Genomic DNA, 26,847 nt, shown 5'->3' on the forward strand with positions numbered 1-26,847 from the left:
ATGCTTGTCACAATTCCTTTGATATTTATGTAGTGTTAAAGTAATAGAAAGTAGTACTTTCTAAGAATTCCGAAGAAGTCGTCAATAGTGCAAGTTGTACTGTCGTATATCGGATGAGGCATGCTTGAGTATGGCTATTTAAATGCAATTGTACGCCTAAAATGAAGTTCATAGCAATGGTAACCTTAACACGTACGTTTAGAGATGTGTTTCGTTTGTGATAATGGAAAATGTACGTTTGGTTGGGCAGTTAAGAGTATTTTATGAGTGAACACAAGCGGAGTCGTCGAGTCTTCGGTGACACGACGACGTAAGCCGTGACTATTGTCAGTCGCCGTGGCTAACTCGTGAAATTGGCGCGCCGTAGGGTCCACGGACAAGGAAGATTTGAGACAAACCATTTATTACTGCTATCGTAGGTTTTAGCTAATAATCTAGTGTAGGATGAATAATACATGTTGAGCTAATGAATAATACGGGATGAGCTGACCCGATAATAAATATTAGCTAATCTACTTCTCTGTGATTCTGTTATTACAGACGTTAGTATTCTAACGGTTGGTTTGTCTGATCAAAATCTCTGTATAAAATGAATCGTTCTCCCTGTCTTTCATCTTTGACAAAACAGAGATAGCTATATGTTTTAAACGGTGATTTTTATCTCGGAAACCAACTTTCTTTATATTTCTAGGTTGGCAGGTTCATTCTTATTGTTTAAAAGGAAAAAGAAAATATGAAATATATATGATTAGGAAATATGCTGCTTGTGTAGTATCACTCTATTCAGTTGTTAGTCCGCTGCATGTTCTTATTTTAAGTCTGTCGCGTTTCTGCGGAAACCGGAGATTTAACGACGACTCGTCCGCATTGTCCGCGCACGCAACGCGCGAACTCACCTCGCCATTGCTAATTTGAATTTGAAATTCGAACGCGCTTTTTATGACACCTCGTTTTAGCGTAGCAGCCAGACACATTCACTCTATAATATATTCTTGAGAATAATTAATATTTTTATTCATGGAATAAAATAAAACAGTGGCTGAGACTATAAATTGACAGATGAGATGCAACGACTATGCAAAACATGACTTTAAAAATATTATATTCAACCTAGAGTTTTGTTTGTCACAGATCTAAAATATACAATTAAAATAAATAACAGATAAAGACTATAATTGTGAATAGTAAAGTTGCTCTTTTAATAATATTATAGTGGTATGGGTACGATTGTACTAAATAGTTGTGATGGTTCTTAAACATTAATTATGACGATTTAAAAACTAGAGCGCGACAGGTGAAGTCGGCATAGCAACCGAATATTAAAAAGAGCGCAGTCCTCACTGAACTGGATCCACAAAAAGGGATCATAAAGACACGATCACACATCCTGCGCATTGTAAACGCGTACTGCACCTTTGTTATGTTAAGCAGTTATCATTCCAAGCCCGTATTGTATTAGGCCGTGATCAAGCGTCTAATTTTATAGCGTTTTTTTTTTCATCGCACGTGCGGAAGACGTACTGACAAGATAGGGGGTTGTTTTAACAAGTATATTAGTAGTAATGGGGTGCGTTATGATTTATGGAGTGTCTCTCTCACTTGTGTTTGCTTGGGGGTTGCGTTTTATTGATGGCACGCGCATGTTTTACACTTTGTAATGAATTTCTCACATTGAAATTTAAGTGATGCAATTTGTTTCCTTTGATAATTCCTGTAGAGTTCATATGTTGAGGAACTAATGATTATGTTTAACGGAATTTTATCATTGAGGTATTTACGTCCAGGAAAAAATATGTCTATCCAAATTTAATTTTTAAAAATTTACTAAAATTTAATTATAAACTATATTCAAATGAGTACTTTGCTGGCTCCTACCTTCGACTTACAAAAGAGTATAAAGGATTTGGGATGTTTAAAAATAGAAGGCTATAATTTACCTGTTTATTATAATAAGTTTTATTCGTATACTAGATAATCAGTTCGCTGACCGGTGAGAAATAAAGTGAGCAGAAAAAAAAATTCTCAGAATAAAGTTCACATTTCAATGAATGTAATTCCAGAGTATACAATAATTCGGAGGAACCACTCGATTCAGATATCTCGGTGTGGATTTGCATTTGGGAGGGATTCTCTCAGCGGCAAGAGACAAGCGGAAACGCTTTGTGAGGAGCGGAAATGAGGCATAATGCGAGCACCATCTTGCATTCCATCATTTTATTTTTGTCTGAAAAATAATCAGACAGGTTCACATGCACGCAGCTAAACGCGCCGATGCACTTTATAATGTTACGTATGAAATAAAAGGCTAAAGAAAAAATCTTATAATACTATAGCTACATTTTTATATGAAACAATTCATTGACACAAACTAAAAAAAATCATGTCCCATATTTAAATCGACGTTTTTCTTTTTTAAAAAATAATTGGTGATCATGTAACCTGACAATATTCAAATATGTATTCTTGTTCTTTTTCCAACAGCAGCAGAGAGCCAGGAATCTGGCAGCCCGGCCCCGAGTCCCACCAACTCCGCGGCATCAGAACCGGCGCCCACCTTAGTGCACATCAAGCAGGAGCCCATGGCGCCCGGAACAGACGTTAAAGAGTACTACGGCAACGTAGACTTCGGCATTCCAGATGCCTATCTCCCACAAAATTTCGCAGATTACGGACGAAACTTTCTACCCAGAAATCTAGATTTACCTCATCAAGGCTTCCTCGATTCGGATAAAAGTCCCGATGATAAAGATGATTCGAATAAAGACGGTGACATCGACAATTCAGAATACAATTTGCCTACTGAGCTGGTGATAAAAAATGGCGGCGTATTCGCGAGATGCAGTATACCAGTTGGCACGAAGTACGGACCATTCACTGGCAAATGGGAGACGAAGCTTGTGGACAGAAGATATGCGTGGGAGGTGAGTTTTTTTTTATTTTTATACACTTATGCTCTTTCTTAAAGAATAAACCACTTGTCTCACTTAAGTGTTTCAACGATGTGTGGAAAAACGGAACGGGCTGGTTAATAAATAACATCCCAAAAGTGAAGTTAACTGCACACGTCAAACGAAACAGTAAACTGTTGATTTTATTAGTTCCTTCAAGTAGCACTGTTCTTTCGTCGTGTCTTTTTAATTATAACAACACTTCTACTTTTTTTTAATAAGTCACTTCGTTAAATATTTTCTTTAGCAAAAAAAACAAGGTTGTTTTTTTTACATAAGCATTTTAATACGTTAATGCGTTAGGTTAATATGTTAATTGTTAAAAAGCATTAATGCCCTGATATAGGGCTTCAAACCATCAGTACCGTCAGCTTCGGCGTGCGATCGGCAGCATATTTTAGCGCCAACTGCTAACCGCGGTCCTTTTATTCGTAACAAATAATCATCATACAGTCACATATCGGATATTTATATTTATAGTTTATCTATTTTTCTCTAAAACATTGATCGTTTATTGCTTGAAATACAACACCTTATTACGTCAGAGTGAACGCACTGTAAGAATAAGATTGGGCGTGGCTCGGTTATCTCTCTCAGGAAGCGGAAGTCAATTGTGTTTGGATTGCGAAACGACAGATAGAAAGTATTGAATTACTTGCAAATGCGAATCGATTGTCAAGCATTTGATGCAATGTTAAAGCACAAAAAATTAAGCTCGAACGGGAGCTTAATTCAAAGCTTTTAGTAAATATAATTTAAGTTGGTAAAATTTATATTCATTTTGGTTCAAGGGGTAAATATTGCACCGAATTATTTCAGTATGTAATTTATATAGTAGTTTTAAAATGTTTTTAAAGATAAACTATGTAAGGTTACGAAATCCAAAAATTAGCGAAGGTATAGAATTATATGAACAAAACGTATGTATCAAAATTGTCTTTAAGCTCCGAGATATTTAATTAAAAAAATTCGATACTAAGCCATAATAATAATTTGTGGATTTATCTCGAATAGCACAAACGAGATTGTGACCTACAATACTACAAAAGACCGGACGTTGTGAGCTCGCAAAATAGATTCACGAGATGAGCAAACGCCTATCGGATGGCGGATTCGAGACAGATAATAGTCGTCTGCGATGTGGGTGTTATGTTGCAGTCAAACCACACCATTGTCCCGTCTACGAACCGCACTTAGTTCCGCTCCTTAAACAACTCAATAGCTTTATTTAGACGTTTATAATTTCAATACAATTAAGACCTTTCTACAAATAGTTTGTATATTATAATAGTTTGCTTTCAGAAGCATTCGGACAAGATATAAGATAATTGTTTTGTTAACACCGACTAAAGATATGTAATGTCAATTTTTCACATGATTTCTTTTTTTTAACAGATACATTTGAATATTAAAACATAAATAAATAAATAAATACATATATAAATAAATAAATAAAGCTATATTGTCTACATGTCACATGAATTGATTTGTTCACTTTACTGTGCGTTACCAAACATAATTTTTGAAAAGCTTTACTATCTACAAAGATAAGGCACAGAATAGGTTAAGGAATGTAATGATAAAGATAAACATTATACAGTCCATGTGGTGGCGCGTGACTTTGGTGTAAAAATGCCAATTTTGTTCGTCATTATACCGCAAAAGTGAAGCGCTGACCGTGCGGTTTCCACTGCGTTACCCAAAGGCCTCTTTGATGTCTTTACCAACTCACTGAACAAATCAAATCATAACGATGTGTTTTTTCATTGATTCTACCAAATCAACGGTAAACGAATTGAAATTTGAACGAATACATTAAAGTTAATATTTTACGTTGGTACTAATGGTATTTATATTACAAAAGCTTGGTTTTGGAATATTACGTTAATTTAATTCACATTTCAAAATATTTTATCTTAGTTATTAAAGCAAAACTACATATTCTGTTTTGGTTAATGTTAAAAAAAAACTCTAAAGAACTAAGTTATTTTGTATCAATCTATAAGATAATAGTTGTTCTCACATTTAGAAGACCGATAAATTTGACAGTAGGAGAGTCTTTATTCAAAGAATACCAAAATCTAATTCCAAATTTCGGGAAAGAAGTTCGAGGTAGCTTTGTATTCGTTATTCAAACTTTATAGAAAACTTAAATTAAAAGTACCCCAATCGAAGACGTAACTTAAGCTTTCAATCATTTCGATAATCTCACGTATCTAAGTAAACGAAAGGGGTGCGGTATTGTGTAATCAATGAAGCGGTAACATTATCTAACCACCGTCTCACAAACTTTGATATCTCTACAAAGATCACGATTAAAAAAAAAAAACTTCCGGGTAATTCCGAAGCTTTTTACTTGTACATCCCATGTCAGAGTGCATGAAAGGTTGCGTACGAATAAACCTTAATTTTAAACTTAAGGCGTGACCCCCGTCAACAATTTTTTTATCGAAAAATTTACACTTTTTTACGTAAAAAAATTTCGCAACGGTAAATTTGACAATGAGAGATGTCACCGTATTCGTATTTTAAAATATAAACTTGATTGGCTACTTTTTTTTTAAATAAAATCGTCAGAAAATATCTCGAGAAGCATCTTATTCTTTTGAATTGAATAATAAGTGCTTTATTGAACTGCTGTGGTAAATATTTTCTCACAAGTATTTCGCGCAAAACGTTTGGCAGTTGTTTTTTAATTTCCTTTCATTTGTATATTATTTTCTTAGTAAGAAGAATGCAAAGATGTCTCTGCTCTTGCAGCAGATATAAATATGTAGATCTAATATTCATAATTCATAAAATACACATTTAAAACATGAATGTTTATTTAAATAAGTAGAATAATTATTGGTTATCGGTATGCATTTCTTATGAGACAAACTGGTTTATAATAATAATGCGTCAATCAATATTACGCATAATTTCATAACGGTATTATTTTTTGGGGTGCATCTGACACAATCGATGTGAAATTGACACGTAACACGGACGTCGCTAATTATAATAGCAATTTTAATTCGTTATCGAAATAAAAAAAAAAGGTTTTCAATTCAGTAATATTTGCTCTTTGCTGTACAAAGAGAATTGGATATGAATTTTTAACATGATACTGTTTATTGTTAACATGCGAAGCGTCGATCCAGAATAAAGTACCTGTTATGCGCGAATTTCGTTTTTATTTTAGTTTCGCAGTTATAACGGTCAGTAGATAGAATAATCTATTTTTAAATTCTGAGTTCGAAATTTGAAATTAGAATTATTATATTTTAAAAGCGCCCTCACAGAAGCTTTAGGTCGTTGCACTGCTGTCACAATATCTGTCATATTGGTGTGACATCCTTTCATAGCTGGTCACCCCCTTCGGCAAAGGATTAGCCATCGCGTTGCCCCATTACATCTTCATTACGGTAGGCGGCTGACATTCCCCACGTATTGTTACATTTGTTGTAAAAAATATTATTGTTATTATATTTATTGGCTGCATTGATAATAGATATTTATACGATCCGCGCATGATCTCTTCTTACAAAGGACGTACAGATGTGATGTGCTGACGGTATTCGATACACTGTTGGCCAATAATAGTTGGTCGTATTAAATGCTTTTTATTTAAATTTTGTGTTGTACATATTAAAATTAAATTTAATAGTCCAAATGCAAAGTATAATTAAGTTTCAGTCAAAACGTATGTACTTTAATTTGAAGAAAGCCTACATCTTGCAGTTTCCGACTTGTGGTTGACATGATGGATTTATGAAAACAAAAATAATGTTCTTATAAATATTTGCATTTTTTAAAATAATTGTGCCTATACTGCAAAATGAATAAAAATATATTGAAATATTTAGTTTATTTAATATTAGAGTTATATATAAACTGTCTGCTTTTATTGGCACACAGTGGATTATAATCGAAGCTTAGATACAATCGCCGATGATTCAATGTATATGTCTGTCTATTTCACACCTGGCACATTACTGATACATCGAATCTTCACTATTTTAGGAATATGCATAATTCATCATGAATAATAACGTTTAAAACAATATAGAGGAGATTGGAGGAAATTTTCAGCTTGACATATATCCTTTTTTATTAAAATTTTCTATTTATTAATGTCTTACAATTTTAGTAGTGTCTTTATAATTTACTTCTCTAGACTTTGTGTCAAAAAGGCAGCAATAAGTTGTGCCGTAAGCACTCGATTATGTTTGATTTATCTCTAAAATATAGCAATGAATAATGTCATCAAGGGATTCGCGACCCCAAGCAAGCGCCTATCCAAACATTTCTATTATTATTAACAACATAACACTTATCAGTTAATCTTACACCGTTGCACAATAGCGGCTAATCTCGAGGCGTGATAGAAATTTATCTCTACCCCGGCGAATCATTGTCACTACGAGACGGACCCTTCTCTTGTTCGAAAAATGCGATGTGAATTAAGGGGAATTTTAGTCTTTTTATTAAGGAAAAATGTCTTATTTTATTTCATCTTATACTATTTGTCTAGCAATGAAATAATTGCGCCTCTAATTGTTGTGCTGAGTATAACTTAATTTATCAAAATTAGCCGTAAAAGCTCTGAATATTGTAGTATTTTTAGTGATTATCACAATTTATTTTTGATTCGTGTTAAAGAAATTCATAACTTTTGCCCACGCCACGCCTCTGTGGCATCTTATTCCGACCGATATTTTTCCCAACAAATTCTCGTTCGCAAAAACAGAACTGGCGCGCATTGTGGGGTAATATTTCATCCGAGCTGGCCAGAACAATAATAGCCCGTGGAGTTGTAGCCACGGCACGTTCGCGCCACAATGTTGGAGCGTTACCATTATAGCTTGACCCCCAAGTGTTCTTTAAGACACTAAAAATTACGAGCAGGAGGCGGATCTGTTTAGACGTGACGGGTCTGTATACCCTGGTCAGTTGAACACGATGGCCAGCATCCGTGTAGACAAAATAACGAAATACCCCGAAAGCAATGCGTAATGTGCATCAGTTATTGGGTTAGGTTAAGAGTTGTTTACACTGGCCGCCCGGCAGAGAGCGTTGTTGATGCGTCTGACGCCAACTGCCTTTGAGGCTGCATTGTTATGAATTCTATTTTAAATCATCGATGTGTTGTGCACCTCAGAAATGTAGCCAAATAAACATTTCTTCATCTCACTTGAATTCATCATGTTTGTTGACATTTGAATATGTATTATATTATTTTTGTATTTAATTTAATAATTAAAACTAAAAAGAGGTTAGGATAAATAGAAATGTATTTCTATAAAGTTTGTAGCATTACCTTTTATTTATGCATTTAAATGAAATTAAAAATCAATTCATACTGCAGAGTTATTATTCTTAACAAAACAAACCACAAATCCAATTAACCAACTAATTTTATTGTTCAAGCTTCTAAGAAATTAGATTTACTATCAAATAACGCAGTTGCAATAGTTAACAGTAAAACGTAAAATTTTTACGATCCCATGGTTTACGATCAAAGATAAAAAAACGGGTGCAATGATAGGTAGAAAAAAAAATTGTCACAAAAATAAACCAAAAATCATTCGGGAAGCTGGCAATTGTCACCGTGACGAAGCCGCCGGTGTCTTTGTCAGCTATTGACTGGTTTTTTCCCAGCTTGTAATCCACCGGTTAATCCCTTTTAACACATCCAGATGTGAGCGAGCATGTAACGCGAAGATTTCGCTTTTAGAATCATCCAAATCCGAATGAATCAGGAAAATAAACGTTCTTTTTAATTAATTTAATAAATCCTTAAAATCACCATGGATTTTAACCGTTCAGAAGATGGTAGGTACTAGTTTTATAGCCTGAAACAAATCTAAGATTATACTATATAGTCTATAGTATTGTAATATCAACAACGATGTTTTATTTCCTGATAGTGTTTTATGATTAAAACTTTCAGATATCTTTCTCGTAAACCTATGCAGTTCAAGATTACAATTGCTTATAATTCTAACTTAATATACATTATGAAATGGTCAAAATATGTCATATAAGTAGCCCTAATTGTGTTTCAACACAAAAACGTACGCAGGAACAGCGCGGTTCACCCATCACCGAACAAACGATTGTATTTCTTTGTACTAATCAATGGGGTGCCGTTAATACTAGATCAATGGAACATCGCATTCTAACGCCCACTAATTGTGGACGATAATGTTCATTTTGCCACACGAAAAGAGTAGATATATCTTATTAAAGAGGTGTAAGGTATAATTTTCAATAATTTTAACAAAATAAAATGCATTTTGTTACTGTTTGTTAAATTTTTTTGCGCAATGATAGCAAGTTCGTGGACATGTTGTCGCGCGAGGAATTAGGCCGTTTTGTCTCCGGTTAATGGTCGAAACGTGACCGTACGCTTGTTGACTAATTTCTCGTTGATTTGTTCAGGATACTGTGACTTCGATGCACGGTGAGATCCTATTCACGATTCGCGATAATTTATGAACGCGTGTGACAGTTACAGACCGTAAAAGTTAAAATATTTCTCATACAAATTCATTGGAAACCTTTGAAATATGCAGCGCGGACAATTCGCTACTCATACAAGAATATGTTAAGAGAAGTATTTCTGTGATAACATGACTCATCATTAAATTATCATAGGAACATCCTTATCCATTGCAATATTGATCTATCGAAATTTTTTTCGAGTTAACATTTCAATTTTTTGAATAGTTTTTAAATCTTTATTCTATGCTATGATATTTGCTACCATGAGATTGAGTTGAACTATCTCTAAGTACTAGAAAGTATTATATGTACTAAGTTACATATATAATATAATTTTATTGTAACACTTTATCCAAAAATGATAATAAAGATAGTTAAGTCTGATTAAATATTAACTTATTTTAATTCGAAAAGTAATATTTATTTATTACGACTATATAAGAAAGATAAATAAAATCGCATCATTAAAAATGCAATATAAAAGTGCGGACGTTATTCAGCAGACAGGTCCGGAAGTAATAGTTTTCCGGAGCTGATAAACAAAGACAAGTCAAGGAAACGTCCCTCCGCAGAACACGCGTTTAAATGTCAGTATGGAAAAATGTAGAGAAAGTCGTATTTTTTTATTTTTTTACGGACAGCGGAAATTTTTCTAATTATTCCGACGGAAACGTTCAGTAATGTGATTTGTTAGGGTAATTAGGTGGTTTCTTTTGCAGGAATCTCGTATCTGGATACTTTAAGCGGTTAGTAAAAAGTAAAGTAACTAGAGTGGTGCTCCCAATTCGCATAATAAAAGTCGAAAAGTACAATTTAACCTACATATAACCCACCCATTTTTAACCCACTACACTATTTTGTATTTTAGATTGCAAAAACCAAATGGTCTTTATAATTAAAATATAAAAGCACACAAAGTTCCAGTTTCCCAACATATTACATGTACATAATAAAGCTGATAAACGTAGAGAGATTTAGGTCTTTTATACATAAGGGTATATATCTAGGGGATCCAATTTCGCGCAGCGTGCGGCTCGGCGGCGGCACGGGTAAATAAGCGCGCACACAAATTGTTATCTTGTGAAACGAGTCGTGTGATGCGCGCAACGACGCGTGCTCGCTGCGCCGCTGCCAAACGCTCTTCACTTCCGAATAGTGCTGTCCCCGTATTCCTACTAAAAAACTATCGACATTTCAATTTAACTCTGACATTTGACATTTCGAACACTGTTGGAATTTTCTTATAAAATATTATAGCTACTGCTGCTACTCTCTTTTAGTAGGATTTATGACATACTTAGGTTCCATAAGAAAATTTGTATTGTATTATAAACAAGGAAAAAAGTAGCAATACATATATTCATTGATGTATATCTACGTAGTTTGTCTATTTATTTTAAATATTTGGTTCAATTTATTTAGGGGTAAATATATATTTGGCAAATTTATTAATTCATCATGTTTAAGTGTTGAATAACATACTTTTTATAATTATTTATTACTGGACAATACACGCCTTCCAAGAATATGTAAGTGTATCCGTAACTATTAAAAATCATTTTATCGATAAAAACTTGAAAGCTCAAACACAAGGGGCATCACTAAAATTTATGAAATGTAATTTTCCAACGAGAACGAGTCGCGAACATTTGTAGCTTTTCCGAGTATTCCGGGAAATTGCGATCTTCGTGCGGAGCGAAAATATGAGATCCGCCGCAGTACGTTTAAATTACAGCTGCGGTTTTTATAATAATCTGGTGCGGTTATGCCGCAAGCCGGATTAACGGCTTCACTAACTTTCCCTTTTTACTGTGACAATATTTTAGTGCGGCAACACCTTCAAGTATAGCGGGGAAAACATTTATGAGGTCACAATGACGTAATGAATTTGTAGTATTCTATTTATGACGTAATTATTGATATAAAATGCATTTTTTTACTTACGTCATTAGTCGTTATATTGTATAATAATAAATATACCAATTCATTTGCTGCCACACCCAGAGACGTTATATGATCACAGGGAATCATTCTTAGCGTAGATTTAGTGTAAAAGGCTGCTCAAGTAACCATCAATCTTATGATGGTTACTTAAGCGTCCGCAGTAAGTCTACGACACTCATTAGCATCAGATTCTATAAAGATCAAAATATATGAAAATAATTAAAACACGATTACAAAAGATAATGAAATTCATCTCATATTTCTCGAACACAAAAAACTTTTTCCGTGAAATCAAGAGATGGATAAAGTTTAAACAAATTAAATCTTCATTTAGTTAGCCTAGACTGTAGACGTTAGTTTAGACGTATTAGCCTTTTAATGTAAACTTTAAAATAATTATTTGTTAATTGCTATTCGAATCTATTAACATTCACTTATACTATCGTAAAAATTATAATAAAAATTTGGGTATTCCGGAAAACTTAACGATAATATTACAAATGTAAATGATAATAACGATTGTGTAATCTATATTTGGACCATCGATATTTGTCATGGACAAGGCAGGAATCATATTTCACGGTGGGAGTGGGGGTTGCCACCCTGAGGGCGACTGTAACAAGTGTCCGGGCAATTCGCATCCTTGACCGGGCACCGTTCATCGATGACTGATGGCTCGCAGATGCCGCCGGCACTCGCCAACTCATCGCCCGTGTATGCTAGGGTTGCCTATTTTAAGTTTACGCTACAACTAAAAAAAAACTTATATAAAATTTAACATTCTCTTATATATATGCCGCAATTAAAAATGGATTGTGGTCTTAATATATTTAAATAATGGATCTACTGGTTTTTATTTTAATTTTCTTATTTTAAAGTTAAGATAATTAAAATTATCGGTTCCGAAATTGGACTAACTATAAGCTAGTTGAGTTATTTATAATTAGAATATTAATTTAAAACATAACAAAATTACTTAAGTAAACATCTGCAAAAGTAAATCTGTAGTCGAATTGTGACAGCCCTATCCAAGACTAAGGGGTCCCGATTTAAGATAATTATCTTTTTTACTGAACGCACCCGACTTAGTTTTAATAACGTGATAAATGCTGCGGAAAGGCTTGTCGGTGACGCGTGAGGAGGGCTTCCTAGCGCGCTTTGATTAATCCATACTTGTTACGATACTTCTATTGTGCAACAGATGTTTTTTATATCGCTTTTTTGGTAATTTTCTTTCTCGACTTTGCTCCCTTAAGCACCGCTAAGGTATCCGGAATTAATGCGATAAATATACTTCGTAGCATTTAGTAATTGTACATTATATGATTTATGGAAATAAAACAGCATTAAAATATTATTAAAAATTTGCCACGACTGTTTACTTTACAATATCTCTTGAAAAGTAGATTCAATAAATACACTTTGATACTTTTTCTGTTAACACATCTAACTGGCACTCAAGGTAATGGAGTTGTCACTGATCTCTTTGGTGTTTATTTAATATAAAAAATCTTCAGTAAGCGAACTTTTTTGGAACCTTTTGAACTACTGAAAGTGCAGTAGGAAGTCCGCTTTTTAAAGCGTTACTAAGTCAATAAATGCGTTAGTTTAGCTTAAGCAATATATCATGTTTATGGCATCAATTTAGTGGTAAATTACAGACGGCGTACCCTCGTATCAGTTAAGTACACATCTTCATAAAACACACTTTATTATTGAGTATCATGACTCAATCGATTGTTGTCAGAAGGGAGTTTGTAGTGTCTAACTAAATTATACGTTCGTCCGACCCTCGCACGAATTATTCTACTTAATCGTGTAAAACCCTGTTGTTTGTTGCATCGTAAAATTATTGTGAAGTAATTTTTTAGTATTTTCAAAACTTTAAATGGAACTTGTATCTAATATTATTTTGGATATGCAATTTTTTATACTTTGTCCTATGGTCATTACATTTTTTAAATTGAAGAAGATGGTACGCGATAGCTAAGTAAATCCCTATGTAATAATTTCTATGCTACTTGAATTATGTCACGATTTAAAGAAAAACACTTGAGAAAGCAAAACACTTTTTATACTAAAAAAATCTTAATAAATGTCGCGTATGAATTTTTCATTAAAGGCAATATTCAGCGATAAGGTAAGTAACAGCTTTAAAGAAAGTCGTATAAAGTGTAAACTTTTTCTACCCTATAAATAAAGGTGATTAATACCCTAACACTTACTATGAAAATTAAATTATCATGGGGGCTAAAATGATAAATGGTCAAGCTGTGACTACACCGTTGCATCTTGACGGGGACTAATAGCGCCATCTATTGCCAACCGGCGTTATCCTCTGTCATGTTTAATGTTAATGTGACTGGTGAGATGACGCTATTATCGCATTTATCAGAAAATGTAAATCCTATTCTTTTTAACTATCTTTTTACTTATATACATAAATATATTAAAAATATATATGTGTAAACGTGAAAATTATGCAATTTAAAAATATGTGATTTTGACTTTTATTCACAGTTTGTTTTTGAAAAGAAAGTTTATTTATCTATTTGATATTTAAAAAAAAAGATACGTTGATTTCTTTTTGTATTATCTTGTGATGTGTGTTTTATATGTAGTAAAATAAAGCGCACCCTGCTTTAGTTCGTATGCTAGTTGTAAATTGTAGCCACAGTCATAATAGTTCTTGTGCTGTTATATAGATGGCGCTATATTAAAAAGGATAAATAAACCAAATGTTTTTAAATAATTTATTATTTGTTAAGATTATTTAATTTAAATTTTACAATAAGAAATTTGAATATTTACTGTTATTGAGATTTATCAACTTTTATTTTTATTGAATTAAATACTAAGTAGATATAAAAGTCAGTCGTGGTAAACTTCTGAATTTATAAGAAGCCTTTTTACTGTATTTTCATGTCTACCTTCACCTTCAGTATTCTGTATTGATTAGAAGTGAAATATATTTAGAAATTGTATATGTTTTCATTTGTTTCTACAAAATGTGGTCTCATGTCACTTTTGTACCGTTTTATACATTTTTTTTTAAATTTGTATTTTTAATTATAGGTGTTAGGCAAGAATGGCTTCCGTGGCTGGTTGGACGGTTCAGAGGACAGGAGCAACTGGCTCAAACTTGTGCGTCGCGCTGTTGACTACCCACAAGATGTCAACATGCAACACCTTATGGTCGCAGGACAAGTAAGGAATTTTAGTCATACATGGAGACTTATTACGTCATTTAAAACTAATTTAATAGTCACCAACTGCTGGCTGAAATGACTGTATGGAAACATAATTCAAAATAAAGTACGTAAATTAATTTTATAAGCATTTAAAGCTTTTAAAAATTCTACCATTCCACAAAAAAAAGATCAACAAATCATTATCGCAACAACCCCATTATATTCATATACCGTCTTTGTGTCACTACCCCCAATGAAATTTGAATGTGGAACGTTGGCAACTTCCGGTGACAGAAAATCGGCGCTCGCCTGAACAACTGTGACCCACTTCCGGTCAATGTTAGGGGAGCGAACAGATGCAATGATTAGATTCATGCCCCTTATGAGGTTAAAAGCTATTTGATATTTGCCCTGTGTGATTTACAATTGCTGATTTCAATTTTAAAATTATTTTTTGATAAACTCTACTTTTTTAACTTGATTAACTCCCACACCCAGAGTCATTAATTGGTGACTAAGCAAACCCTTATATTATAGACATTTGGTATGAGAAATTTACAGGTGTAGCTTTCGTAAATTTAACAAAAATAAATCGATATTTATTAAATTACACAGTTTTAAACATATCAAATATGGAAATTCAAAGTTTTATGAAAGACAATTTGAAATAAATTCCTATATAAAAGAAAGTTGTTTTTTGTATAATTTAATTTTTTTCATTATTGTACGTCAAACTGTAGACGGATATTCCAAAGCTTCGCTGTATTGAAAGCTATCAGGAAATTCTTTTCCGCGTAAATTACGTATCATTGTTGAAGTATAAAACATGCGGCGACTTATGTCTGCGTTTACAAATGCTGAGACACACAAGTGGTATGACCATATTCGCTACTGTTATATAAAATTTGGTAATATTTTTTTTTAAGTTTGAATTAAAATTGAATTTAAAATAGCATTAATTTTTATTATTACAAGGTACTACGTTTTAACCTGCTTATTTACAATATGTTAAGATAATGAAATTAAAATTAAATAATTCACAATATGAAAAAAAATTATTAAAAATTTTTACTCTTTTTCTTGAAGTATTATATAATATTAAACAATATTTAAAATAATGTTTTATTAACATTCAAAACATGATATAAAATAGTGTTAAAATTGTTAATATTAAAATTTATTTCAATTATTTGATCTTTAACGATTTTTAAAATTGTCTTACAGATTTGGTACAAAGTGATTCAAGAGATCACGGTTGGACAGGAGCTATTGCTGGGACCTCGCACGCCGCTTCCTCTGCAAGACGTCTTAGCTGCCGTCGGTAAGTTTAATAAAAGCAAGATAAATAATATCATTATCATCATATACAAACAAGACGGGTACATAATAATCTACCTTTTACAAGATATCAACATTTAAAAAGTCTTTGAAAGGCAGTGTTTTTTTTTACACCACAATAGTTACACGTAGTTAGCTTCTGGTCATGTTTTGATATTATGTTTCTACTCATATTATATGCCATTTATTCCTCCAAAGTTAGCATAAAATTGCATGTTTGTTAGTGTGACTCGCTTTCCAATTTGACTTTTGAAACATTCACCTATTGGTGGGTACAAGCACAACCTAAGCGGGGTGTACACCGATGTAATCACGGTGACGCGTGCGCCACGGTCCGTCGGCCGGTTAATTGGAGTCACCTGCCTCACCTGCCCTCTGACCGAACGTGTGACTACGGCCTTATTATGACGCTATTATCTATATATAGGTTGATCCCTTTTTCGAAATTTGCTTTTATTAAATACTAGCTGTCGCCCGCGACTCTGTCCGCGTGGATATATAAAAAAAACTTAATGTAGAGATAAGTTAAATAAAAGGCATAAATTCGAAAAAATAAAAAAATGAATAAATACTATCCTATGTCCGTCTCCTGGCTCTAAGCTACCTCCTCAACAATTTTCAACCATATCTGTAAAGCCGTTCTTGAGTTATAAATAGTGTAACTAACACAACTTTCTTTTATATATATATATATATATATATAGATTTCTATTATATTCTTGGAAACTTTGTACTACCAAAACTAACTTTCATTTTGACGTGGCGACAGAGAATTTGCTCCAAAGTTTATCTGTTTGAAATGAAATTGCTTTATGCAAAATGAATACATACTCGTAGCAAAGGCCTCCATAAACTCGAGTTGTTTATGATTTACTATTGCAGAGTGATTAGTGTACATTGTAAATTTTCTCAGACAGTGACATTCTCACATTAGAAGACAATTTCCATATCTTATAAAATGACACGCCTCAGTAAAGTAGTTAATCACTCGATAACAGGTGCACAACATAGTTATTTACAGATGGTATGAAATCAATTCAATGGATTGAATGCTGGGAATGCATAAATGCAAATACGTAGCCTTGACGATCGTATCTGTTATGCTAAATCACAGATCTCAGTGTCTGTGTCCCAACAACGTTTGGTTTTACTTAAATCATTCTGACAATTTAATATTGTCATGTTCCGGTCACAGGGGAGTGAGAGGTTCGTTTCGCCTCAGATTGCTCGTTTAAATCTGTCTACACAGATTTGTCAATTAGTCTTGAGATTGTTGTTTTGGTGAATGTCACGAACATATTTGTGTTAATAGAATTTCGAAATTAAAAGATTTGATTAAGCAACTATCTATCTGTATATCGAACTGACTGAATTCTATTGCTTGAATTATAACAACATGAAAATCTCATTTCTTTTTTTAATATATAGAAGGTCAGTATTAGTGAAGTAGTAACTTTTAGGTTACTTTTGTTAGTATATAATATGATAATGTCTCACTAAACTTTGAAAAATATAACTTATAGGTTGCTAAAGAGAACTAAGTTGATTAAATAAAATTATATTACAAAAAAAAAATGATTACAATTATGAAATCTTTTCTATAGATCGACGTAGTTATCAAATATTTTTTTCCATAGTATTGATTGAAAAGCTGTCAAGTACAGTCGCGAACCCTTTTTAAGCCTACTGTATATACAGTTAACAATCACAGGGCGCGGACACACCGGGGCCACGCGAGCATGCGATATTTAATTTAGATAAATCGGGACGTGCGCGACGCACGATGTGAAAAATTATGCATATGCTTCTATTTTTGTGAGGGTGACGAAGCGGGACAAATGAAATTGTACCTAGAAGTGTCTTGCTGAATTTTAGGTCAATTATCTAGTATTCCTAAAGTCTTTACACTCGTCTGTTTAATCTAATTGTAACGTTAACTTGAATCTAAAAAATATGTTTAAAAGAATGATGCATGCAAATTATAAATTCACAATAAAATCTAATTATTAACTTTTTGTAAAAAAGCTTCTTCATAAAAAATCACTCTTTGATTTGAATGAAACAAAGTCACTTTTATCCACTTTATTTTCAGTACGTATATTAAGAAAATAGCGAAAATTTTTGTCTTATCTAGTAGAAAGTACACCGGTGACATCTGGGGTCTTCAGGGCTTCCTATAGTACTTCCGGTGCGAGCGCAGCCGGCGCGGGCGCGGGCGCGAGCCGCGTGATTTATGCGAATCGAATTGTATATAATTACTGACATACTCTACATTACGCACGTTAACCTAAAGTCAAGTTAATTCTAAGCTTAATTAAAAATTATTTTTTGGTATTAACTAACTTCCGCACTCAAAGTTGTTAATTACTTAATAACGATTACGTGAGCGATATTAAACTGATGAACTTTACAGTTCTGAATTTATCGAGTTCTTCGTCATCGTCCTTTACATCCTTAAAATCATATGTAATAATAATAGCAATGACTATTAGTGCTTTTCTCATGAAAGCCAATTCATTCAATATCCATGCAACTGATATCTACAATCAGCTGCATGATGATCCAACTCAGCGTCAACAATGACTCTCAAATATTATTCGTAATTAGAATCGATTTGCAATCGCTTCATACAAACTTGTCAGAAAGCTATGGGTTGCATTGCGCAAGTTTTGATTGATGGGGTCTTTAGGCTAACTCCCCGCTTCCACTGGACAATTCGATAACGCAGTTTTTGCTAAAGGATTAATAAATTAAACGTCACCATTTTGAGATAACGCCGCGGTTCGGAGGTAAAAGCTTTAGCGGTGGTGGTCAGATATCGTTTGATTAATTTTTGTTTTCTATTTAAATTGGTTTGTTCGTTAGTTATTCGATTAGGGCTACTTGTTTATTTAGTGAGTTGGACAGGTAACATATTTTTGCAATGTACTTACGATGTAAGACTAATTGCTGCAAAATATTTTGATAACATTTGATTAGTTTTATTGAACTGAATAGAAGGAAACCAGCGTCGTTTGGAGTCTCTAGTGAAAATATATATTTTTTTTTATTTCTTAATCGTTAGCTTTAGATTTTCAACCCTCCATGTCATCAGTAGCAACAGATATAAAAATAGTACGTTTTAATAACATTGAAAAGTTATAATCCACGTCATACGCAATAACAATATCATCTTAAAGTTAACCCTTTATTAGCCGTACATTTTTTGTGAGTGGCCGCGTGCGTCCGCGCGTAATGAATGACTGTCGTTCTGACATTTGTCATCGCGCAATTGTCGCACAGATTAAAATTGATGACGTAGCTTTGTCGCGCGACACGCATGCGCCATTGTTGTTCTGCACTATTGTACAATACAATTGATATTCACAAATATCACTATGATTTTATCTTAATTACATGCAAATCTTTTTACTTCATTAGCCACAAACAAACTATATTCTCAAAGCCGTGTATGAATATAATATTTTAATTTATAAATACATTTTCACCAGCAATTTTGCTTTAAAAATTTTACATTAAATTTATATTTTACCTTATATTTTATTGAACAAAAGTTGTTATTGAGATTCACATGACAACTTTGTATACGAGCTTATTTGAACAAATATATCATGAGAACAAAGTCACATCTTTCTGAGTAAAATTACAGTAAATACTTCAAATTAAAGAAATAAACCATGATAAATGTAATAAAACTACATCTTCTACACAGTAAAATTATTGCACAAAATTTAAGCGTCACAGATTAGCAACGATTCCCCGCCGATGAAAAGGAATGATTAATCAAAAAATTAACCGCCAACAATAGCTGCAGCCCCCATTTAACCGAACACAATCTCACTGCATCCCACATCGCGTATTTATTTAACAATCAAATAAATATTACGGACAATAAAATAAAAATATTTCAATTTAATGTCCCCGCCTCGACGAAAGGGTTAAATCTGGTACAGGGACACGTGTCACGGTTTTTATTTGTAGATTAGTCGGATTCAGTCTTATCTAGATTTGATGCAAAATTAAACAATTTAATAACGAGTTATGCGTATTTTTAATTTATCTATTGTTAACACTTTTTGTTATAAAAGCGACGGCTTTCATTTTCAAAAATTACAGCAAAACAAGATTTAATTTTGCCGTTATACGAGTACTTAATTTTAGACATATTTAAATCTATTTGCGACACGCCTCCTTTTCATGCTTTTCCACATGACAGTTAAAAGTCCTTAGTTTATTTCAAAGCACATAGTATTATGATTATAATATCAGGAATATATGAAAGCAGATCAGACACTACCGGTACCGATGTCGGTGGGTAGGGATTGCGTCCGGCGGGCGTAACGGTACGGGTACGCAGAGCGGACGGACACGCACCTGATGCCTCGCAACTTGCAACCGCCGCCAGCGCTGTCAGGATGCTATACTGCGGGAAACCGGATAATTTAAATATATTAATATGCCGCTAGAAGTCCTTCAAGCTAGATATTTTGTATGAAATATTGTTTAAAGACTGGATTACTTTTTTTAGGTAAACGAAAAGATGGTGATGAGATGATCATGCCAATAACATGAGAAGTAATCTTAACATCTGTGCATACTAGGGTAAATATACGGATGTAAGAGGAGCGACACAATTGTGCCAAAGTTGATGTGTTTTTAATTTAGTTAACAAAAAAACTATAATATAAACAATAATTTATATTACAACGATTTGCGTGGTGTGTTGCGATGGCAGTTCTATTAATTTAAAAAGATGCAAATAAGTTAACGGCAACAGGTGAAGTGTCGAGGGGTTGTTACAAAGATCGGTAAGCCACCGTCATGGTGGCCGCGCTCGCGCGTCATCTGTTGACGCCGTGGGAAAACTTAACGCCCGCGCGTAATGCCGCAGTAAAATTAAATAATTGTTTAACGGTCATAAGATATATAGATAGTATTTTCATAATAACTAAATATTTAGGTAATGAGAATATATTATTTTTATTTAGGTTTGTTATTTAGGTGGACAGTTACATTATTTGTTTGCTTTTCTGATTCGTATTAAAAACAACAGGAGCTAATAGAACTGAACTTAATCAATTGTAGATATTATACCTCGTACTTTTCTTTAGGCTTCTTATCAATTCGTGCTAATCGCCTAAAGTGGATCATAAATTTGTAACCTTAAGTTAATGAAGAAATATTCAAAATTAGGGTAAGCATGTCTGTGGAGCATTTAAAATCTTTTTTATTTGCACGAATCCACAACCTATCAACGTTTAATTGTTCTCGTGCGTGTAAAATTTTTGAAAGACTATGAAGGCATAATTTGGTGGATTTTTTTATCGTCGGCCTTACATGCAATCATATCAGAAGCTATAAAGTTAATTTAACTAAGTTTATTGTTACAATTAATATTTTCATGACCTTTATTCAAGTAGGAAATTTATTTGAAGACATGTTAAAATGCCTTAATAAAGGTTGATTTTAACTTAAAACGAATTCAATCAGATCGTTAAAATATTCTTAGAATGTAACTTAAGTTTAACAGTGGTAGAGCCCGCTTTAACATCTTCGCACGAATTGGCCCGGCTCGCCCGGTGAAATACCACGACCACACAGAAGAGAGGCGTCAGGTGGAAGCAATTCCGCGTTTCGTCTGATGAGTGTGCGTCCCGGAGGCCTAATTTAGTCCTATTTCCCTTCCCATCCTTTTCTTTATAAGGAAAGGATGGGAAGTGGAAGTGGACTTTCAGGATGGGAGGATGCATGGAAAGGGAAGATATTTTCTTTCTGTGCATCCTCTCCTCCGTCGATTAAGGTAGGCAACGCATATGCAATTGCGTATGTCTATGGGCAACGGTCACTTCGCTTTTACAGCGATTTATGGTGGCCGCTCGCTCGTTTGCTACCTTTTGATATAAAAAAAAGTCATAGACTTATCATTGATTTCTGAGAACAATATCCCTGTGTTAAATATATCGTCATCCGTGGAGATAAAATATATTATATATAGGGATTTTAGTTGTTTAGGCTTGGTTTGTTTATGCACTCCACCGCTTTATACTGATAATTTTTATGTATAATAAAGGTCTTAGAAGATAGACATAATATTTAATTGATTACTGGAACGCCTATAACAGTTTTCTTAAGGGTTTGTTTTAGTGTTAAATCTCCTAAAAGTCTTATTATTATTTTACCGTAATAATTATATACTTTTAGAATGTTTCGAGATACGTTATGCATTGATAATTTTTGTATATTCAATGCAAATGTCAGGTCAAGTGAACATATTAACCCTCGTGTCGTGCAGGTGGGGTGGGGGTGTGACCTGCCCCCTGATCATTTGTAACAAAACACTTCAGTCCTTACCTGACGTCACATAACGATCGGTTGACCTATGCTTAATTCCTCATTCTCATCTTGGAGCATCAAGAACCGTGTAACATTATTTACTTTAATTTAGAATCAGTGATAGCTTAGTCGTCTCCTAGTTTTGGCTTGAATATTTTTACTGAAACTGAAGAGATATATTTAGTCTACAAGATTTTTTAAATATTTTTTGTCGTTCCAGGTGAGTTCCGATCTATGTATTTTTTGTGTTCTTAGCATTTAAATAGATTTTTTCGTTTTATTTACTATAACTAATCTATTTTTTCCTTTTTAAACAAATTTAGGTTTTAAAATTTTTGTCAATCTTTTTAGTCGATTTTACAATTATCGAATTTTATAACTTTGCCTCAATCAACATAAGACATTTCAATCTTATTAGAAAAAATATATTAAAGCTAATTATAGCAGTCTTGACTTTAGATGCTATCAGTCTGTGGTATATCAGTGTGTCCGTATCACGGATGCGGGACTCGTTAGACAATGCTCGAGGCGTGGCTCCACTTGTCGTGACTTGAATTAATTCTGCATGTGTCAATGTAAAACGTTCCATACTTCCGACGCTACGTTCGTGATCGTCCGATCATAAATTTCAGTCGTACACGGAGATATGAACTCGTTTTCGTTTCATAATACTACGCCAAATTGTTCACTCTAGATTATCAGACTTACTGTGTGAACTGGGTAAAATTTTTGTCATATAATTATGAAGGAATCGAGTGGGAGGTTTATTTCGGAGTGAGAGGCATTGCATATGATGTTTATCTTATTTTTTTATCGTAAATGGTGATGTGATTTACTTACGTCAATTTAAATGCTATTAATAAACTTGAGATAAACAAAAAGTTCGCTGTTTTTCTTAAATTTCGTAAGGAGTTCGATGTCAATACAAGATATTGAGATTGTATGTGACCATGAAATCATAAGTATGTCGTTTAAAAATAGACCCCACAGACGTATTAAGAAATAAAAATAGCAATTGGAGTTAATGTGAAAATTTTTTTCCAAAAATAACTGATTAAATTGTGCTTGGATTTTCGAGACACATAATTTCGAAATTTCAATAGTAAATATTTTATTCGAATTCTTTTAGGTAGTCAGAAATAAATGTTGGGACTATCAATTATTTTATTATATAGTATCTATATAATTAAATTCTAATTAACCTTGTTAACTATAATTGTTTCAGGCAGTGAGAGTCCTAACTTGAACTCGTGCAGCACAGTCTCCCACTCGACTGAGGAAGAAGAAAGAGAAGACGTAGAGCCGCGCTGCTCCTTCTGCGATTCTCCCTTCCCAAACATCGACGTGTAAGTTTGCCATTATTTTATTCAGCCTTTCATTATTCGCTACTAAGAATGTTCCGCTGACTTCTTCGTCTACTCTAATTCGATGGATCGAAAAAGATTTCCAGCTGATAGAAAAATGACTTGTGCGGGTAATTGCATGTTTGCTTTTAAAATGTTTTCATCGTTTTATTAATTACTTCTAATCTGTTTACATAATGTGACTATCTATTCAAGTACTAATCTATTACTACGTTGTTTCATAAACATTTTGTTAGAGTAACTTGTTTAGAAGTTGAAGTATGTAACATTTTATATATCGTTTTATCTTTAAAGACATATTAGTATGCATTAACATTTCGGATTGACTACGTTCTCGAATTAAATTCGAATCAGTCATTTGGCAACTGCGTCTCTTATCTGAGCATACCATTGAAGTCCGCCGGCGCAAACTGCAGAAGTCGATCAATTTCAAACGTCTTCAGAACCATTAACCTCTTGCCATTAATACGATTCGGAGGAGCGGTCGAACGATTTATTTAGTGCTAGAGATGTGCCCGTTCGATAACACGTACGTCGATGATTTGTTACGTGGCGGCTCGCGGGCACGCGACGTTACATCTGCCTCCAGATTTCTAAGCTGCCAGCTACATTTTGTAATGACAAGATTGAAAATTATACATTTGCAAACAAACATGTTTTATATGTTATAGACACGTGGGGTCATAATGGTGTGTCATCATTTTATATTAAAGTAGCGTCGGACTCATCAATAATGCAAACCATCGCGATTATCGACATGCACAGTTTTAACGTATCCTCGCTGTTATCGTTCCATCACTATTATTGAATATAACAACGACATTCAGCAATGAATTATTGTTTATTCGTCGATTATTTTTTATTCTATTAAAATAACCAAATAGATACAGGTTTGTTTATAAAGCTTAGACAACGAGTAACACAAAAACGTTTTGTTTTATTAATTTTAAAAATCTAAAATAACTTAACTATGTTTTTAAACTACTTAGGCCATAGTTTGTAGTAGCTACTAAAAATATATCGTCGATCGCAGCCCAGCAGCAGTAAGTAGTCTATGGCAGCCCTTAATTGTTCACTCAAGTTACAATTTAAACGAGCTTAGTACATGTCAACTCATGAATCAAAGAGACATCTGGTGTACTGTGGAGTCAAACTAAATTACTAGAATTCCTCGTTCGCGTGCATTATTATTCAACATATCTATTACGAAGTTAAATCACTATTAAAATAGTAAAGTTTTTATAATGTTAAATACTCTGGTCTGGCATTTAAATAGAAGCATTTGTATAATATAAAGAATTGTTATCAATGTATAGATCTGAAATATTGCTGGTTGCTTGTATCTGAACTGTCAGATGGAGGCTCTAAATCTATGTCTCGCTTGAATAATTCGTTTAATTTTTTTTTGCATATTTAAAACTTGAATTCAGAAGTTATTGTTATGGATATTACAAATCTCAATGTACAGATCGAATTGATGACGATAATTTTAAATGGAATTTTTTTTTTGTTGTTATTTAACTAACAGCATATTTTATTAGATGCCATGTAGCTTTCAAAAATCTATTTTTCTTGAGCTATAAAAATTGAGCATCGGTGGCTCAGTGGTCAAGCACTTGAATTCCAAAATGTAGGTCCTGGGTTCGAATTCCGCCATGTACCAATGTGTTTTTCGATTTCCGATTTACATATGTACATTTATCCGACGTTCTTATGGTGAAGGAAAACATCGTGATGCAACCTGCACATATGTGAGAAGAAATTCAAAGCTATGTGTGAAGTGAACCAACCCGCACTTGGCCAGCGTGGTTGACTATGGCCTAATCACTCTTAACTTAAGGTAGGCTCCGAGCCCCTCGGTGGGGACGTATAGTGAGATGATGATGATGATAAAAATTACAACAAAATAAGTTTATAAATATCTTTTATCCTGACAGATCTGGTATATGTACATAGAGTTTAATTGTATGAGAGTATAATTAACCATATAAGCAAATAGCTTTATCCATAATATATATTTCCTTCTACATTATACAAGCAAGATGTAAATCTACGAAACGACGACAGCGTCTCAATTGTAATTCAAAAGCTTTGTTTCTTGGCGCCGGGTCGTGACAGTGGCTCGCGTAGGTGGAGTCAAACAGTTCAGCTCTAAACTGAACTTGTTCATTGGATGTTATCAGTCAACACGTACATTGTCAGCATTTGCAGTTTCACGGATGTCGTTGTTAGCGCTTCTCAAAGTTTTAAGAATATAATTTAGATTTCTACACCCGCAACAAATATACCTTTTTTCTTAAAAAACTGTGATATTTATTTAAAATCAAGTGATTGAACAGCTGGTTGGAATCGTTCACTTTCATTCGTTGATAGATGAATGAATGGAATGTTTTTGTTAAATTTATATACTCAATAAATCCAGGATTTAGAATTGCGTAGTTAATATACATCAACGCTTGTTCATATATCACTACATTCAACTTTTTCTACGTCCACACCATATAAGTAAAATATGTTATTAAAAATAATAGAATCAGCAACTGAACGATATTAAATACTCGTAATGACACCTCACAACCAAAAATGATATAATTTTTGTTAATGTACTGAGCTTTAATTTTTAAATGAAGTTTTGTTAAAATTTTTAGCTTATAGAGATCATAAAATTCCATATAAGTCAACTGTTGGTATCCGATATGAAATAATTTATAATGTTTTTTAGTTTTTCTGCTACGTCTCCATTTTTGGTGATAAGGTTTTGCAAGATATGATATGTTACTCCCGACCGTTTATTGATACATATTGGTCTGTTGATGGAATTATATATTTTTAACTAAGAATTCCTTAATTTGTTATATATTTAATACAATAAATTCTTATATAAATGGATATATGACAAACGATATCGCTGGTCGTGAAGTAAATACCTGTAAAAGCACCTGTTAGTTTCCTTACGATATGAATGTAGGTCTAATATAATGAATGGACCAGCTAATCAACGTCCGCTCTATTCATCGTTGCCAATATCTACAAATCTAGGATCTATACCTGAAAGTTGTTTATGTTAACATAGTTATTTTAAAATTACTTAAAAATAGTTAAATATTTTTCAGTCTTAATTTTTCACTGACATCTGCATATGTACATCCACTAAAATAAATATTATTTACTATACCTATATAGAGAGTGTCGGTGGCTCAGTGGTCAAGCACTTGACTTGCAATCTGCAGGTCCTGGGTT

At 33.3% G+C, this 26,847-nt stretch overlaps 1 protein-coding gene across 8 annotated transcripts in view; it reads left to right on the forward strand.

The window, feature by feature from the left end:
• The window catches only part of LOC106126851 (PR domain zinc finger protein 16), an 88,481-nt gene that overhangs the window by 54,550 nt on the left and 7,084 nt on the right, over positions 1–26,847 (forward strand). For 5 of the 8 annotated variants that reach the window (XM_013324734.1, XM_013324736.1, XM_013324739.1 and 2 more), the window contains 4 exons: positions 2,482–2,921; positions 14,457–14,588; positions 15,797–15,893; positions 23,469–23,589. In XM_013324734.1, the coding sequence (XP_013180188.1) occupies positions 2,482–2,921; positions 14,457–14,588; positions 15,797–15,893; positions 23,469–23,589 (790 nt within the window). The remainder of the gene's footprint in view (positions 1–2,481; positions 2,922–14,456; positions 14,589–15,796; positions 15,894–23,468; positions 23,590–26,847) is intronic. The other 3 variants (XM_013324735.1, XM_013324740.1, XM_013324738.1) reach the window with 1 other exon arrangement.

This window comes from Papilio xuthus, unplaced genomic scaffold (genome assembly GCF_000836235.2).
Source record: "Papilio xuthus unplaced genomic scaffold, Pxut_1.1 DF824992.1, whole genome shotgun sequence".
Classification (NCBI taxonomy): domain Eukaryota; kingdom Metazoa; phylum Arthropoda; class Insecta; order Lepidoptera; family Papilionidae; genus Papilio; species Papilio xuthus.